Source organism: Opisthocomus hoazin, chromosome 4, assembly GCF_030867145.1.
Source record: "Opisthocomus hoazin isolate bOpiHoa1 chromosome 4, bOpiHoa1.hap1, whole genome shotgun sequence".
NCBI classification, from domain to species: domain Eukaryota; kingdom Metazoa; phylum Chordata; class Aves; order Opisthocomiformes; family Opisthocomidae; genus Opisthocomus; species Opisthocomus hoazin.
Window position 1 is genome coordinate 10,490,111 of NC_134417.1, and position 14,084 is coordinate 10,504,194.

General features: G+C 39.8%; 1 protein-coding gene across 1 annotated transcript in view; it reads right to left on the bottom strand.

Moving 5' to 3' along the window:
- COL4A4 (collagen type IV alpha 4 chain) overlaps positions 1-14,084 on the bottom strand; it is a 73,885-nt gene that overhangs the window by 36,177 nt on the left and 23,624 nt on the right. Inside the window, exons 12-17 of the mRNA XM_075417321.1 lie at positions 13,099-13,179; positions 11,777-11,830; positions 10,483-10,542; positions 9,737-9,781; positions 8,595-8,648; positions 638-707 (exon numbers count right to left, since the gene is read on the bottom strand). Coding sequence (XP_075273436.1) covers positions 638-707; positions 8,595-8,648; positions 9,737-9,781; positions 10,483-10,542; positions 11,777-11,830; positions 13,099-13,179 — 364 coding nt within the window. The remainder of the gene's footprint in view (positions 1-637; positions 708-8,594; positions 8,649-9,736; positions 9,782-10,482; positions 10,543-11,776; positions 11,831-13,098; positions 13,180-14,084) is intronic.

A 14,084-nucleotide genomic window follows, 5' to 3' on the forward strand; every position in this document is an offset into this window, starting at 1 on the left:
TCAAAGCAAATCCCTTCTAGGCAGCAGGCTTAGCTGTTTCCTGCTGCCTTCTGCTATGAAGTAAGAACTTCCACACACTTTTTCACCAATTATATGATAAAGATGGGGATAAAGGGAGCTGGGACATAAAAACCCAACCTGAGGTTTAGGTGGGAAGGTAGTAAGATTGACAGGTATTCTGTTGGGAGTACTAGTTCCAGGATTTCACCCCTGCTATGCAGTAGGAAGCTTAATTGTAGTCTAAAATCTGTATGTTGTGGCAACTCTGAAAACAGGAAATCTAAATTACAACAGGAAGCCTGGTTTTCTTATTTGCCATCTGTTATCCAGCATCAGCTTATTTTTCACAGCTTTTTCCTAAATATGCTTTGGTCAAATAACTAGGGACTAGATCCTGCAGATCTAGCTGTGACTATATGCATAAAGATCTTTCAAGTGAACATTTAGTCTGAAACTTTTAATTTTAATGTAATTCCAGTAAGATCAGTGAGACAAACACACACAGAATGTGGTCTCTAGGAAGGTAATGTTTCAAGATCCTGTCCCCTGAATTTTTAGTGATCACTTTCACACACCTTAGCAAAATAGGTCCTACACACTTTATACAGTAGAAAGACTAGTTAAAACTAGCTACAACCTTTTATAGGAAGCAGCAGAGTTCCAACAGCTCCAGGAGGACCTGGGGGCCCTTTTTCTCCTGGATCCCCCTGTAAGAGTCCAACAATAAATTTTACTGATAGATACAAATATGCAGTGTGCTAGCACGTAACAGAATTGCAACAGTGGTGGGGGTATGTAAGGATGTGACACACATCACCTGGGAAACTTGATTTTGACACTTTACAGCATTTAAAAACAGGCAACAAGGTTTAAAATAATTATCTTTCAGGATACCAGTGACTAAACAGCAATATACCTATTGCACATATCTATTTGACTCTTCAGAACTTGACTGCTGTATTTGACTTCATGCATTGTAAAGATCAATCAATTACTGTAAATCAGTACTCTAATTGAGATGTTTTGATTTAACAACCAAGCTGTAATTATTTGCCATAAAATTCTATACCGTAATTTGGAAATTACTTCTGTGATGACAGAATAAGCATTAAAAAAAGAAGTTTCACAGTCTGACAGATATTATCAATGGTAAAAGACACTCAAAGTTCTTACAAGAAGCTAAAAAAACCACATCAGGGAAACATAAAAGTGCCTACTAATGGCAAGGAAAATCACTTCTGCTTGGAGGATTTCTACATTAGCTTGGATTTTAATACTTAGAATTGCATGTGAAGTGGACTTCAGGGAAGTCTTTTATGTGGCAAATTGTATTAGACTTTTTGCTTTGTACATTAGGAAACAGCCCTGCTCTCTGCAGCAAATGGGAACTGCGAAAACAAGAATGTGAATGTGGGAACTGCGTAGTGAGGTTGCATTCCTGGGACTGGAGTTCAGGGCCTTTCAGGACACAGATGAGAACTGGCACGGCAAAACTGGATACCCATTCTTAGACAAAAACAAGGAGCCCATGCCTCTTTCTGGGCTTTTTTTTTTTTAATTGATATCTCTACGATATTTAAACAGTTCTGGAGCTGTCATTGACTGCTGTCCTCTTGACCTTTGGCCTTTTGGCTGGCCTTTTTCCTTGCATAATGAAATAATATAATTGTGTTGGCTTTGGCTCTTTTAAATTGGAATGTAAATTTGTCTTCCCTAATGACATAGCAGAGTCTTCTGTGTGGCAGGAAAGAAAAACTAAGCCTAGCCTTTTTCCTCCTCTGATAAACTTACAAAATATTTTGAGATTTAAAATTATTTTAATGATGATAAAAGTATCAAAGACTTGTACAATAGATGGATATGGCCCAAGTCTTACATGACTTTCATGCCAATTGTTAAAATGACACAACCAGAACACAAGAAAGAATTGAGGAGTCAATGAGCCAAGGTCAAAAATTTCAGTTCTTGGTATGTGACAAATTCCAGTGGTGGTCTGGATGGCAGCTTCGTACTTGCTGTGTTTTCACTGTTGGTACACTCCCACCTAGTGGCATATATATGTTTGCATTTTGTTGACTGATAACTGTTTTCTCTGTTTCTCGTCAGTCTACGGGAGACATTAGGTGCAAACTCCAGAAGTTGCATCCTACAAAAGGTAGGAACTTGAAAGTCCTGCTGGATGAAGCATGGAGAGTGTTTAGCAATAGAGAGGAAGGAACAACAAGAAGTAGAATTTTTGGTTGACATGGGGGCAACCTACTCTGTTTTAAATCAAGCCTTGATGCCCCTGGGGAGTGACTATATCATGGTAAAAGGGGCAACTGGCCAAAGTGAAAAGGCATACTTTTGTAAACCTTTGAAGTATAAATTAGGAAAACAATGGGGCATCCACAAATTCTTGTATATGCCCAGTTCCCCAAAGGCACTTCTGGGAAGGGATTTGTTGGAACAATTGGGTGCAAAAATTACATTTGAAAAAGGAGAAATTACTCTGGAGGTAAAGAATTGACAATATATTCAGGTACTGAGTCTATTTCTAACCAGTCCTCCCACAGAAGGAGAATTCCCGAAGAGATTCTAAACCAGGTATACCCTGGGGTATGGGCCACTGATGTCCCTGGAAGAGCGAAGAATGCTCCACCCATTGAAGTTAGACTCAAAGAAGGCCGGCAACTGGTAAGAGTTAAGCAATATCCCCTAAAACAGGAAGATAAGGAAGGAATCCGGCCAGAGATAAAAAGATTTTTACAATTAGGATTATTGAAAGAGTGCGAGTCGGATTTTAACACCCCTATACTACCTGTCCGTAAATCTGACGGGTCGTATCGGGTGGTCCAGGATTTGCGAGCCATAAACAAAATAACAGAAGACCTCTACCCAGTAGTAGCAAATCCATATACTTTGTTGACCATATTGGCTCCCGAATTAACCTGGTTTACTGTTTTAGATTTAAAAGATGCCTTCTTTTGCCTCCCTCTCCATGAAGCCAGTCAGAAATTATTCACATTTGAATGGGAGAACCCCAAAAGTGGTCGAAAGACTCAGCTCACTTGGATGGTGCTGCCACAAGGATTTAAGAACAGTCTTACCATCTTCGGTAATCAACTTGCAAAAGACTTGGAGTCCTGGGAAATCCCATCTGAAGAAGGGAAATTACTACAGTATGTGGATGACATCTTGATTGCCACCAAAACAGAAGACGGTTGTATCACTTGGACGGTGAGTCTACTAAATTTCTTGGGGCTCCAAGGGTACCAGGTATCCAAAAAGAAGGCCCAGATAATGCAGCACGAAGTGATTTACTTGGGCTATGAGATTAGTGCTGGACAAAGAACTTTGGGACAGGCCCGTAAGGAGGCAATATGCCAGACTCCGAGACCTCAGACAGTGAAAGAGCTACGGACTTTCTTGGGAATGACCAGGTGGTGCCGGCTGTGGATTTATAATTATGGACTACTTGTTAAACCACTATATGCACTAACAGCTACTGAACAAAATCACCTTAAATGGAACAAGGAGACCATGCAAGCCTTTGAACTACTGAAAAAGGCTCTGATGTCGGCCCTTGCCCTAGGGCTCCCAGATGTGAGTAAACCGTTTTTCCTTTTCTCTCACGAAAAGCAGGGGATTGCTCTGGGGATATTAGCACAAGATCTGGGTCCATATCGACGAGCAGTTGCCTATCTCTCCAAACAACTAGATGCAACTGCGAAGGGTTGGCCTGGATGCCTGCGAGCAATTGCAGCTGTAATATTAAATACACAGAAAGCACGAAAATTTACCTTGGGCCAGAAAATGACTGTCTTGGTGTCCCACACGGTATCCACAGTATTGGAAGCAAAAGGAGGACACTGGCTTTCTCCACAAAGATTCCTGAGATATCAGGCTATACTGGTAGAGCCGGATGATGTGGAGATTATAGTTACTAACATTGTCAAGCCAGCTTCCTTTCTCAGCGGAAACACAGGAGAACCAGTGCATCATGACTGCTTGGAGACCATTGAAGCAACCTATGCAAGTCGCCCAGATTTGAGAGATAGCCCTATGGAAAATGGAGAAAACTGGTTCACAGAGGGAAGCAGCTATGTTCTGAGTGGTAAGAGACACGCGGAGTACGCTATTACCACCAGTCAAGAAATCATAGAGTCAAGACCTTTGCCCATAAACACCTCTGCGCAAAAGGCAGAGATAATTGCTTTAACCTGTGCCTTGGAATTGGTCCAAGACAAAGATGTGAATATATACACAGACTCGAGGTATGCCTTTGGAGTTGTGTATGCGCATGGAGCGATCTAGAAGGAAAAAGGACTATTGAACTCTCAAGGGAAAAATATCAAACATGCAGAAAAAATTTTAAAACTACTGGATGCAGTTCAACTCCCAGAGAAAGTGGCAATTATGCATATTAAGGCGCACCCGAAAGTGAGCTCAAAATTGGAAAAAGGAAACGAGCTGGTGGACAGAGAGGCAAAACAGGTGGCTAAAACGGAGGTAAGAACTGAAAGGGCTTTAATCCCTGATGGACGAATCTACCTAGAAGGTAAGCCAGAATGTACTGAGGAACACCAGAAACTTCTCACAGATCTAGAAGAGTTATATAATAAAGAAGGGTGGGCTTAAACCCCAGAGGGAAAACTAATCATTCCTTTCTGTCTGATGTGACATTTGATAAAGAAAGAACATAAAAAGGCATTGGGGGACAAAAGCTCTGTACAAACATTTAATTAGAGAGATTGTGGCCAGAAACTTATAAACCACGGTGAGACAGGTGACTCAGCACTGTGATCTTTGCCTCCAGACTAATCTGAAAAATAACCCTAAACCAGAAATGGGTCAGATTGGAAAACGTAATGGGCCTCGGCAGCAATGGCAAATTGATTTCACTGAACTCCCAGGAAAAGGGGGGTACCGATATCTATTGATATTAACCGATACCTTTTCAGGTTGGCCGGAAGCATTCCTGACCAGGACGGCTAAAGCTCAAGAAGTGTAGCCTTTGGAATTGCAAGAGTATGGGAGATTCTTATAGTAAATGGAAAAGGAACCAATTACAATGAAAGCTGGAGTCCAATAAGTATTTTGAAAAGATGCTGAATAATGATGTACTATAACAGAATTAAGAATAGTAAAAGAATTTACTAACTTTTTTTGAAAAGGGGGGACTGAAGGAAGGGGTTAAAAGGGATTTTAATAGAAGTGGCATTACCTAATAGTTGCTGTGCATTTAAAAAACTGACAGTGCCTATCTATTGTCTAAATTAACCGAAGCAGGGAGTCTTGCATCTCCATACAAAGGGGTTAGTTCCTGGTAGGGGCTGGCAGTCGCCTAGAACCGGTCAAGACCGACCCTGCTGTATGGATGGGAGCCAGGACAGAACTGAGCTCGCGCAGAAACAAAGGTCAATCAGCGGACACCGTGATGAAGAGGATGGGCCTTCATCTTGGGACCCCCGATGACCACCACTAGGAGGCACTGCGCAAGTGCAACTGGGAGGAGTCTATGGAAATTATTTCTCGGAACTGATTTTGATATGCAATGAGGATAGATGCATATGTATAGGTGTATTGGGAAATCTAATGTATATGTAATATTTGATTGTATAAATTGAAGAGACATGTTGCTGCTCGGCGCACACGACTTTGGTGGGACTACCCCCCGTGCTGCCCGGCACCGAATAAACATCCCTACTTTTCAGTCTTACAGATTGTGGAGTCTGCTTTCCGCACGTCATTGCCTTCTGTGTTTTTTCGTATTTATCACAGAATGGTTGAGGTTAGAAGGGAGCTCTGGAGAGGTCTTCTTGTCCAACCCTCCTGTTGAAGCAGGACCACATCCAGACAGCTTTAGAGTATCTCCAGGGATGGAGACCAGTGCTGAGTAGAAGGCAAGGATCACCTCCCTCAGCCTGCTGGCAATGCTTTTCCTAATGCAGCCCAGGACATCATTAGCTGCCTTTGCAGGAAGGGCATGTTGCTGGCTCATATTCAAGATCCACACAGTGTTGCCAATGTCCAGACTTAAGGATCAAAAGGTATGCCAACAACTCCTTGAAGTCCATTCTTTGCCTTAAGCGAAAGTTAACATTTTAAAAAGATGAAATCTACTTTGAATGCACCTGATTTTTCCTGAGTCTCTTTCCTGCTCTTAAATCTGAACGTATCTTAGATTTTATTTGAACGTGTTTATTTCAGAAAATCTACATGAGGTTAGGTTATTCTCAGGAGGAGTTTTAATTGTATTCTTGTTCCTCCAGTTTATGTGATTTTTAGCAGCTCATAAGCAACACCTGGCGAGGCCAGATGAACAGCTGATGCAGACTAGATGTATTGGCACTTTTCTGGAATAATCAGATTTATCCAGTTGTTTTTCAAACAAAACTACTGCATCTGTGCAATCATTCTGAATTTTACTTACCTGTATAAGTTAACCTGAATATTTGTTTTTATGTTGTGTCCATAATTCATAGGTTTTCTTTTGCTCCATGCATTAGCAATTGGAATTTCTTTTTTCCGAATCATTACTGCAGGCAGTCAAACTTTTCCCTAGTATAATCTACCAGCAATTAATTACTCTTTGCTTACTGTTTTTAGTGTTAAGTGACAGTTTCTGAGGCTCTGGGGCAATCAATGGAGACTGAAGAATGCACTATTCTGTCTATACAATGCCTTGTCTAAAGTTTATTAACGATGGTCCCAACTAAAACAACATGCAAGCCAGGTCAGGGTGAAGTACTTTTTAACAATACAACACTTGCGGTTTGATTTCACTTTTGGGGAGTAATGGACTGTAATGATCTTTCTGTTACTAAATAAGACATGCAGTGTTTCTGTCTAATTAGTACCTGAATGATCCCACATTGCTGTGAAGCTGCTAATGGGAAAATGGCAGAGAAACAAATGGCCATGGACAATTTTTTTTCCCCAAGTACGACTACATCAATGAAATCTTGGCTGAAGAAGCTGATCTAGCACTTTCCTGGCAGTCCTAGCTTTGAAACAAGTAAGCCTGTGAGTAAAACAGATGTTTTTATTGTAGTTTTACTTATTTACTCCATGTGATTGTCATTTCTCATTTATAAACATGCTTCTTGAAACCCGTTTGTTGCTTTTTATTTGTCTGCTTTCAACTGTGTCTTTAGCAGTATACTACTTATGGCAAGTTTGGACCAGCCACAGTTTATTTCCTTTTGTCATCACAGATTATGTAGAGTGCGTTCCAACCTTAACCTTCAATGTATAACTGAGGTGATTCTTGCTAAAATCTCTAGAGTGTCATTCCTTGGATTTCACAGGTGCAACTAATTGTGCTTCAAGGAAAATTACTGTTTTATATGCAGCTTTCCAAAAAGATTATTTCAGAGGGAAATAAACATTTTTGACTTTTCTATTTCAGATTATTTAGAGCCAATTTCATTAGTGTCGCAGTTTCTGTGGTATTGCTTTTGTCCTCTGTACTGTGGTAGGACCTTCGATGATTACCTTTTTCATCTTTGCTGTCTCTACTGATGATCCTCTCGCCCATCTTCTGCGCTGCCGCATTTCACTCCTTCCCCTGCTCATACACTGCAGACCACTTGTACCCTAACCCAGTGACTCCTCAGCGCTTCCCCCTAGCTAGACTCACTGCTGCTTTGCTCCTTCTACAGTAGCATCCAGAACTCTTTTTCCATTCTGCATGGGCTTTAGCATTGTAGATTCCATAGAAAATATAATAGTTTCCCTTCATTCAAGTTTATAGTGTTAGAATTAGAACACGATCGTTAGTTCTGCAGCCTGAAGAAGAGAATTCCATGAATTTATGTTCTGAAATGTTGCTATACTGGCATCTGGGTCTTCTGAAATGGTATTAGGCATCTCTTCCATGCTTTTCAGATAAATATTCTCCCCTTTTACTGCTTAGGTCCCTGGATGTGACACCTATACTTCTAACCCCTACTGGAAAGCAGCATGCATTCTAAAATAAAGTAAAATGGGTAGCATCATCTAAGTGAGCAAAAGTAGGAAATGTTTAATCAAAGCTTCTGTGAAGGAGTCCAGTTTCTATTCTGGTAACTGTCTTGAAAAAGCTACTTCTGTGAACAGGTTGAACACATGCAAAGAGACTTTGGTAAGTCATGTAAACACGCACATCTGAATCAAATTTTGCCACCTCATTTGGTGCCAATTATCATACTAGTTCATGGACCAAAGTTTATAGAATCATACTGTGACCTAAATAGCAGTTTCCTTTACCTAGTAAGCATCTCTGGGAAATGCAGCTCAACCACAAATAACTTGCAGAGTACTACAATTCATGGATTAGACAGCTATACTGGTATAGTTAAAGGTAACTATTGGCAATTGGAAGGAACCAGTTCCCATGGTATGCTAAATGGAATTCCCACTCTCGTATGCACCAAGCAAAAATGTTTACTTACATTGCTACTTACTGCCACTGTGTTGAGTAACTATGACTATCACGAAAACACTAAATCTTCAAAGTAATGATGACCGTAGAAAAGGAAATGGTCTGATAAGCAGGTACATTTGGAAGGAGTCATTAATATTTATATAGAGGAATGCGTGTGCGTATGTGTGTTTCATGGCTTTTTTACCTTTATGCCTGGATAGCCACGTTGTCCAGGAAAACCAGCAAATCCTGTTTCCCCCTGGAAAGGATCGCATAAATATAATTTGATTAATCCTTTAAGACATTAGTGTAAGTAATTGAACAAAAACCCAGTGAGGCAGTCACATGATACTGTCATGTTATAATAGCATCTGCAGTTTGTTTCAGAAAATTCACTGGGTTTGTAGAAGAGATGGGATGTTTCATAGAACCTCTTCTGTTATGAAAATAAAAAACAAAACCAACTTGTATCACCAGGTTATTTAGATAGTGGTCAGCAGATTCAGTGTAGCCAGGTCACAGAACTAGCTGGAAAACATACCAGCAGTCTCTAACAGACTGTCTGCTTAATACAGCTGAAATTGGTTTGCTGCCTGCTGAATGATCCTCTTGAACTACTGTTGCATGGAAAGCAGCTGCATATCAGTTCCTCCTCTCCTTTTATGATCTACTAATATACTCATCCATCCAGTATTCAAACTCTTTAGGTAAGCAGTAGTAAAAAGCAGCGTAAAAAGTAATTTTGCAGATAAAAAGAGTCACTTGGAACGTAACTCTAGATGCAAATATCTGTACTTTAATGTGATTTATGAATAACATGATCATTACCTTAACCAGATTTGAAAATGAGCTGGAGAGAGGGGATAGGAAAAAGGGCAAGATCTAGATCTATATACCTACATCTGCTGTTCTTTACTGCAGTAAGACGTTATAAGTTCTTAACTGACATTTAGCAGACTTAACAGCAAAACTGGAATTTCTTCACCCAGAAAGCTAAACAAAGCATGCATGTAACACAAAATTACAAAAACAATGTCACTATGTCAACAAAAGTTACCATGCTGTGTAACTTTTCTATCATGCTATATTCATATCCCACTGGCTTCTCCTCCTGCTCGCCAACTTCAGATTCCATTAGCCAATTTCAGCCAAATTTCAGAGAGTGACAGAAATTCAAAGACAAAGAGTTCATACAACTTCTGTGGCAACAGGTAGCAGGAGAGAAAGGAAGGAACGCAATGTGAGCTATCAAGTATGCAGAAATTCCAAATCTGCACAGATCCACAGAAAACCAAATCTCACTGATCCCACTGTTGAGGGAGCTGCTTATACTTTATGTCTTCTTACCTTCATTCCAGGAAAACCTGCAGGTCCGTAAGAACCAGGATTACCCTGATGAAAGCAAGTAGAATGTGAGCTAAAACAGTAACAGCTTATTCAAAATTACACCTATTCAAAACTGCTGAGTAGTTAATGTTCCTTAGATAACTATTACTTGGGATACTTCCCAGTAATATTATTATTCAGAATTGCTAATCAGTTAATATTCCTCAGTTAATTATTACTTGGGATGTTGCCCAAAGACTTGGCAAAGTTTTTGCAAACACTTTACATGAGAGATGGGCGTGAATTTGAACTACAGCCCAAAGTAAACCAGACAGGTCTTCACTTAATTTTTTTTATCATATTGCACGAAGCACAGTAGTGGATGTGTTGCTGTATGTGAGCACTGTTACGTACATCAAGCACAAGCTGCTGTAAAAATTGCCATCGGCAGGTATGGAATACGTTAAAATTGCTGTGTTAGTACTGTGCTACTCCAGAGAAGTTTTGTGCAGCTCTAAATATTTAGAGGATAACTCTACAGATTTACTTTCTTTCCAAGGACAGAAAGTCTGTATGAGCTTATGTTTAAGTCTGAGACAGGGTGAGTCCCAGGGCAGGACTCCAAAGTATTCTATACAGAAAGTATGACAGATTAGTTTAAAAAAATCTTTAAAATTTTCCTTGGATATGCAAACTTAAACTTCAAAATATATTATGAACCTAATTACAGTGAATTTGTGAAGTAATTTAAACTGCAACATCCTTACCTGCAATCCGGGGAATCCAGGAATGCCTTTTTCTCCCTTTTCTCCTCTCCCAAGTATACCCTGGAGCATTCAAAATACTTTGTTTAAACAAGATGATCAGTGAAGTTTGACATAAATTTTATTTTTTGTGCATGTTTATAAAGCTATATATATATTATGCTAATGGTTCCTGTTTCACTTGCTAGGCTTAATCACTGGGGCTTCATACAGCACTACTAGCAGTGCCTACGCAGCTTCAGTTATTCATGGAGCTTGCTATGGTCTCCTCTCCAAGCTTAATGTGCTTTCAGCAGTTTAATTTGGTTTTTTATAAAGCTGTGGGCATCTTTTGGGCTGCATCAGTCAATTTCTCAGTTTCTGCTTATAACTAAGTGTACTATTATCTACATGTATAGCTGGTATGGGAGCAAGAATATAAAGCCCATCTTTTTCAAAGTAAATCTGATACAAAAAGATCAGTTTTGTCTCCTTTCCCACTGCTAAGTAACTGGGGTCCTTTTATGATGGAAAATGAATTTCTGAGAAAGTGCTATACATAGAACTCACGAAATGTGAGGTTTAGACTTCTTGTTTCTTCTTTTATGCCTACAAAGCTAGATAAGTTCTTAACAGAAACTAGACTCATTCTTTTGTCCCCAGTTATCTTCTGATTTTCTAAGATGTGGTAGTTTCCTGCCTGTGGATTTTCCTCCTCCAAATCTATCAGCAATAAAGACTCCAGAATCTTTTTTGTGGCTGCTTCTGCTCAGCATCCAGGAACATTTTACTGGCACATAAATGTTTAAACTAATTATACTGACAGAAACAAAAAAAAAAAAGAAAAGCTGGAATGGATATCAAACAGCAACTCTTTCTCCAAACAGGTGGCTCTGACTTCTCTGCTCTTGAGGATACCCATAATGTGAAGTTTAAGTCTTTCCCTAACATACTTATGGAAACATACATCATGCCACATTAAGAACACACAGAGATCTCCTCTATTTTTCTTCTTGAGAAAAAACAATCTATGCTTCTCTTTGCTTCACAGTTCCAGTCTGTTATGTGTCAATAGCCCAACTGGAAACAACACTGACCTTTCGCTACCAGGCAACATTCAGCAGGTACATATAAAACAGACTCTGAAAAGTTTTCCAAAGGGTTTTAAAATATTTTTGCTTTCACATTGATTTGGATGGTGATTAAACTTCACAGCACAGATGCTGTTACTTCTTCCATCACCTTGTGCTTTAAAAGATTAACTTAATAACCACAGAAAGACTTGGCGAGCACCACAAAAAATCATCACATTACTTACTTTGGGTCCACGTGGCCCTCTGTATCCTGTTACCCCAGGTAATCCTTTTTGGCCCTACATATACAAGGAAAGTTTTTGTATATATTAATATGCAGGACATGCCTGTAGGCTGTTTAACTTTTTTGAAGTCCTGTTCTGAATTACAACTGTTAAACAGTATTTTGTTAAGCATTGGCCCTGTTCCTCTAGGTGTACTAAGCAGAAGAAAATGAGAAAAACAATTATGTACTGATTTTTATTTCTGTTAACACTGTCAAACCATCATAATGACTGTGGAGCGAGACAGATGTATCTTTTCACTTGCAGGGGCCTACTAACTAGGGCTTTGTTCCTGCAAACATGCATGACAGTAGTTCTTTTTTGTTTGCTGCTCTATTTAGTTTAATGCAAGCATTCCAATGCATAAATCTACGGTTTGGTGCATAGCCCCAGTCTGAACGGGACGCATGGCTGGCTACATGGTCATGATCACGTTGCGTGTTGCACAGCAGTATATGTCACACTTCGCAGTAACATGGGGAGTTTATTTAACTTCTTTTGGTCCTTCTCCTCGTCCTTGTACACCAGTACATAGCCACCATTTGCATAATCAAAGCCTAAGATCCAGTATGTGAAATCTGTCGGTTCCTTGAGTTGAGGCTGCAGGGGCTGGCAATGCCAGACTGACCTTTTCATTTGTGTATTTGAGCAAACCAGACTTGAGGACATAGAGACTGCAATACAGGGCTCTGTAATGCAGTTTTAGCAACTTCTGTTCATTTAAAACATTCTAATGTTTTCAGGTACACAACTGTGTCTACAGTAGGTGTGATATTGAAGAAGTACTGGAATACAGTACAGAATAACAGGAACTTGCATTAAAAATAGACAATAAAATCACATTTGATTTTCATATTAAAAGAGCACCCTAGAAGGGTTAGGTTGATAGTTCAAAACATTACATTGGAGAAATGTCAGAGAGAATAATTGCCAAAGATCTGCAAAATAGAAGTGTTAGTGAAGAGCCACAGAAAAGATTCAATACCAGACTAACCAACTTTACCTGAGATGCCTGCAATATGATCTGCTAATGACAAAAAGTGAGGAAAACCAAAGCAAGCGCAGTACCTCCTTTCTACATTAAGACAGTCTTCCCTCAAGGACATGAGCTAACACACACATGGGCTCTCCTCTCCTGAAAGCCTGCAGGAATGGTGATTTCTGCTGAAGCTGATGGTTTATTACAGAAAGAAAAAATTGTCCTATGCCATCCTTGCAAAAATTACATCACAGGATTGTACTTGCCAAGTTGAGCACAATTAAATATGAAAACAAATTAGCACCTTTTCTCCTTTGAACAGCTGAGCTCCAGGAGGTCCAACTAACAGGGGTGACCCAGGTGGCCCAGGAAGTCCAACGTCCCCCTGTAGAAGCCAAAGGAACAGCAGAGAGAGATTCTGTTCCACGCAGCATTTCACTGAGACTCAGCACGTCTTCCTGTTGTACTACTGTACTCACTGAACAGGTACTAATACACATAGATAAATAAAGGTTTGTACTGAGCTCTGTTATCTCCCCAGATGAGCAAGGTTGATGATCTTCATCCCCTTTTACTATCCTCAGTCATTAAAAATAATGTTCTGGCTAAGGAAATAAATGAGAACTCTGTACTCATTGTTCCTGCTCTGAGTCGGCTGTGGAGACGGTTACAGGATTGTCAAACCTCTTGTATGTACATACAGTCTCTTGTGTTCCAGACCAAAGCCTTTGAGCACATGGCTTTGTGAATGTAAAGATGAAATTATTGATTTGCTATGGAAAGTTGTGGATGTTAGAAACTTGCACAAATTCTGAGAAGTTACTGGACAAATTCATAGAAGAAAAATCAAATATTCCACAATAATTCTGTAAGTCCTGAGTATGCTAACAGGTGGAGACTGGGAGAGGAACGATTATTATGTGCTTGTCCTTTTCTTACACCCTTTCCTGGGCATCGGTTGCACGACACAGCATGAGATGAGATTCAGTGACTGATCTGGTACAGCCACTGTTACCGGAGGGTACTGCTGTGATTATTTAGGCAGTTTCTGTATAGAAGGTAATTGTTACGTAAACGCTAACTAACACATTGATTGTTGCTTTTCAAAAACCTCCAGAATACACTTGATTCCTGTATGCAGCTCACTGAAGTAATCAATTCTGCACAGAATTAACTGATTCAATAACTTCTATTACTTCTCCTTCCATTTAAAAACGATTAGTGGGAGCACACAGCCACAAAGGAATGGGTTCCAGGGAACCCAACAATACTCTATTATACTTCTAATTC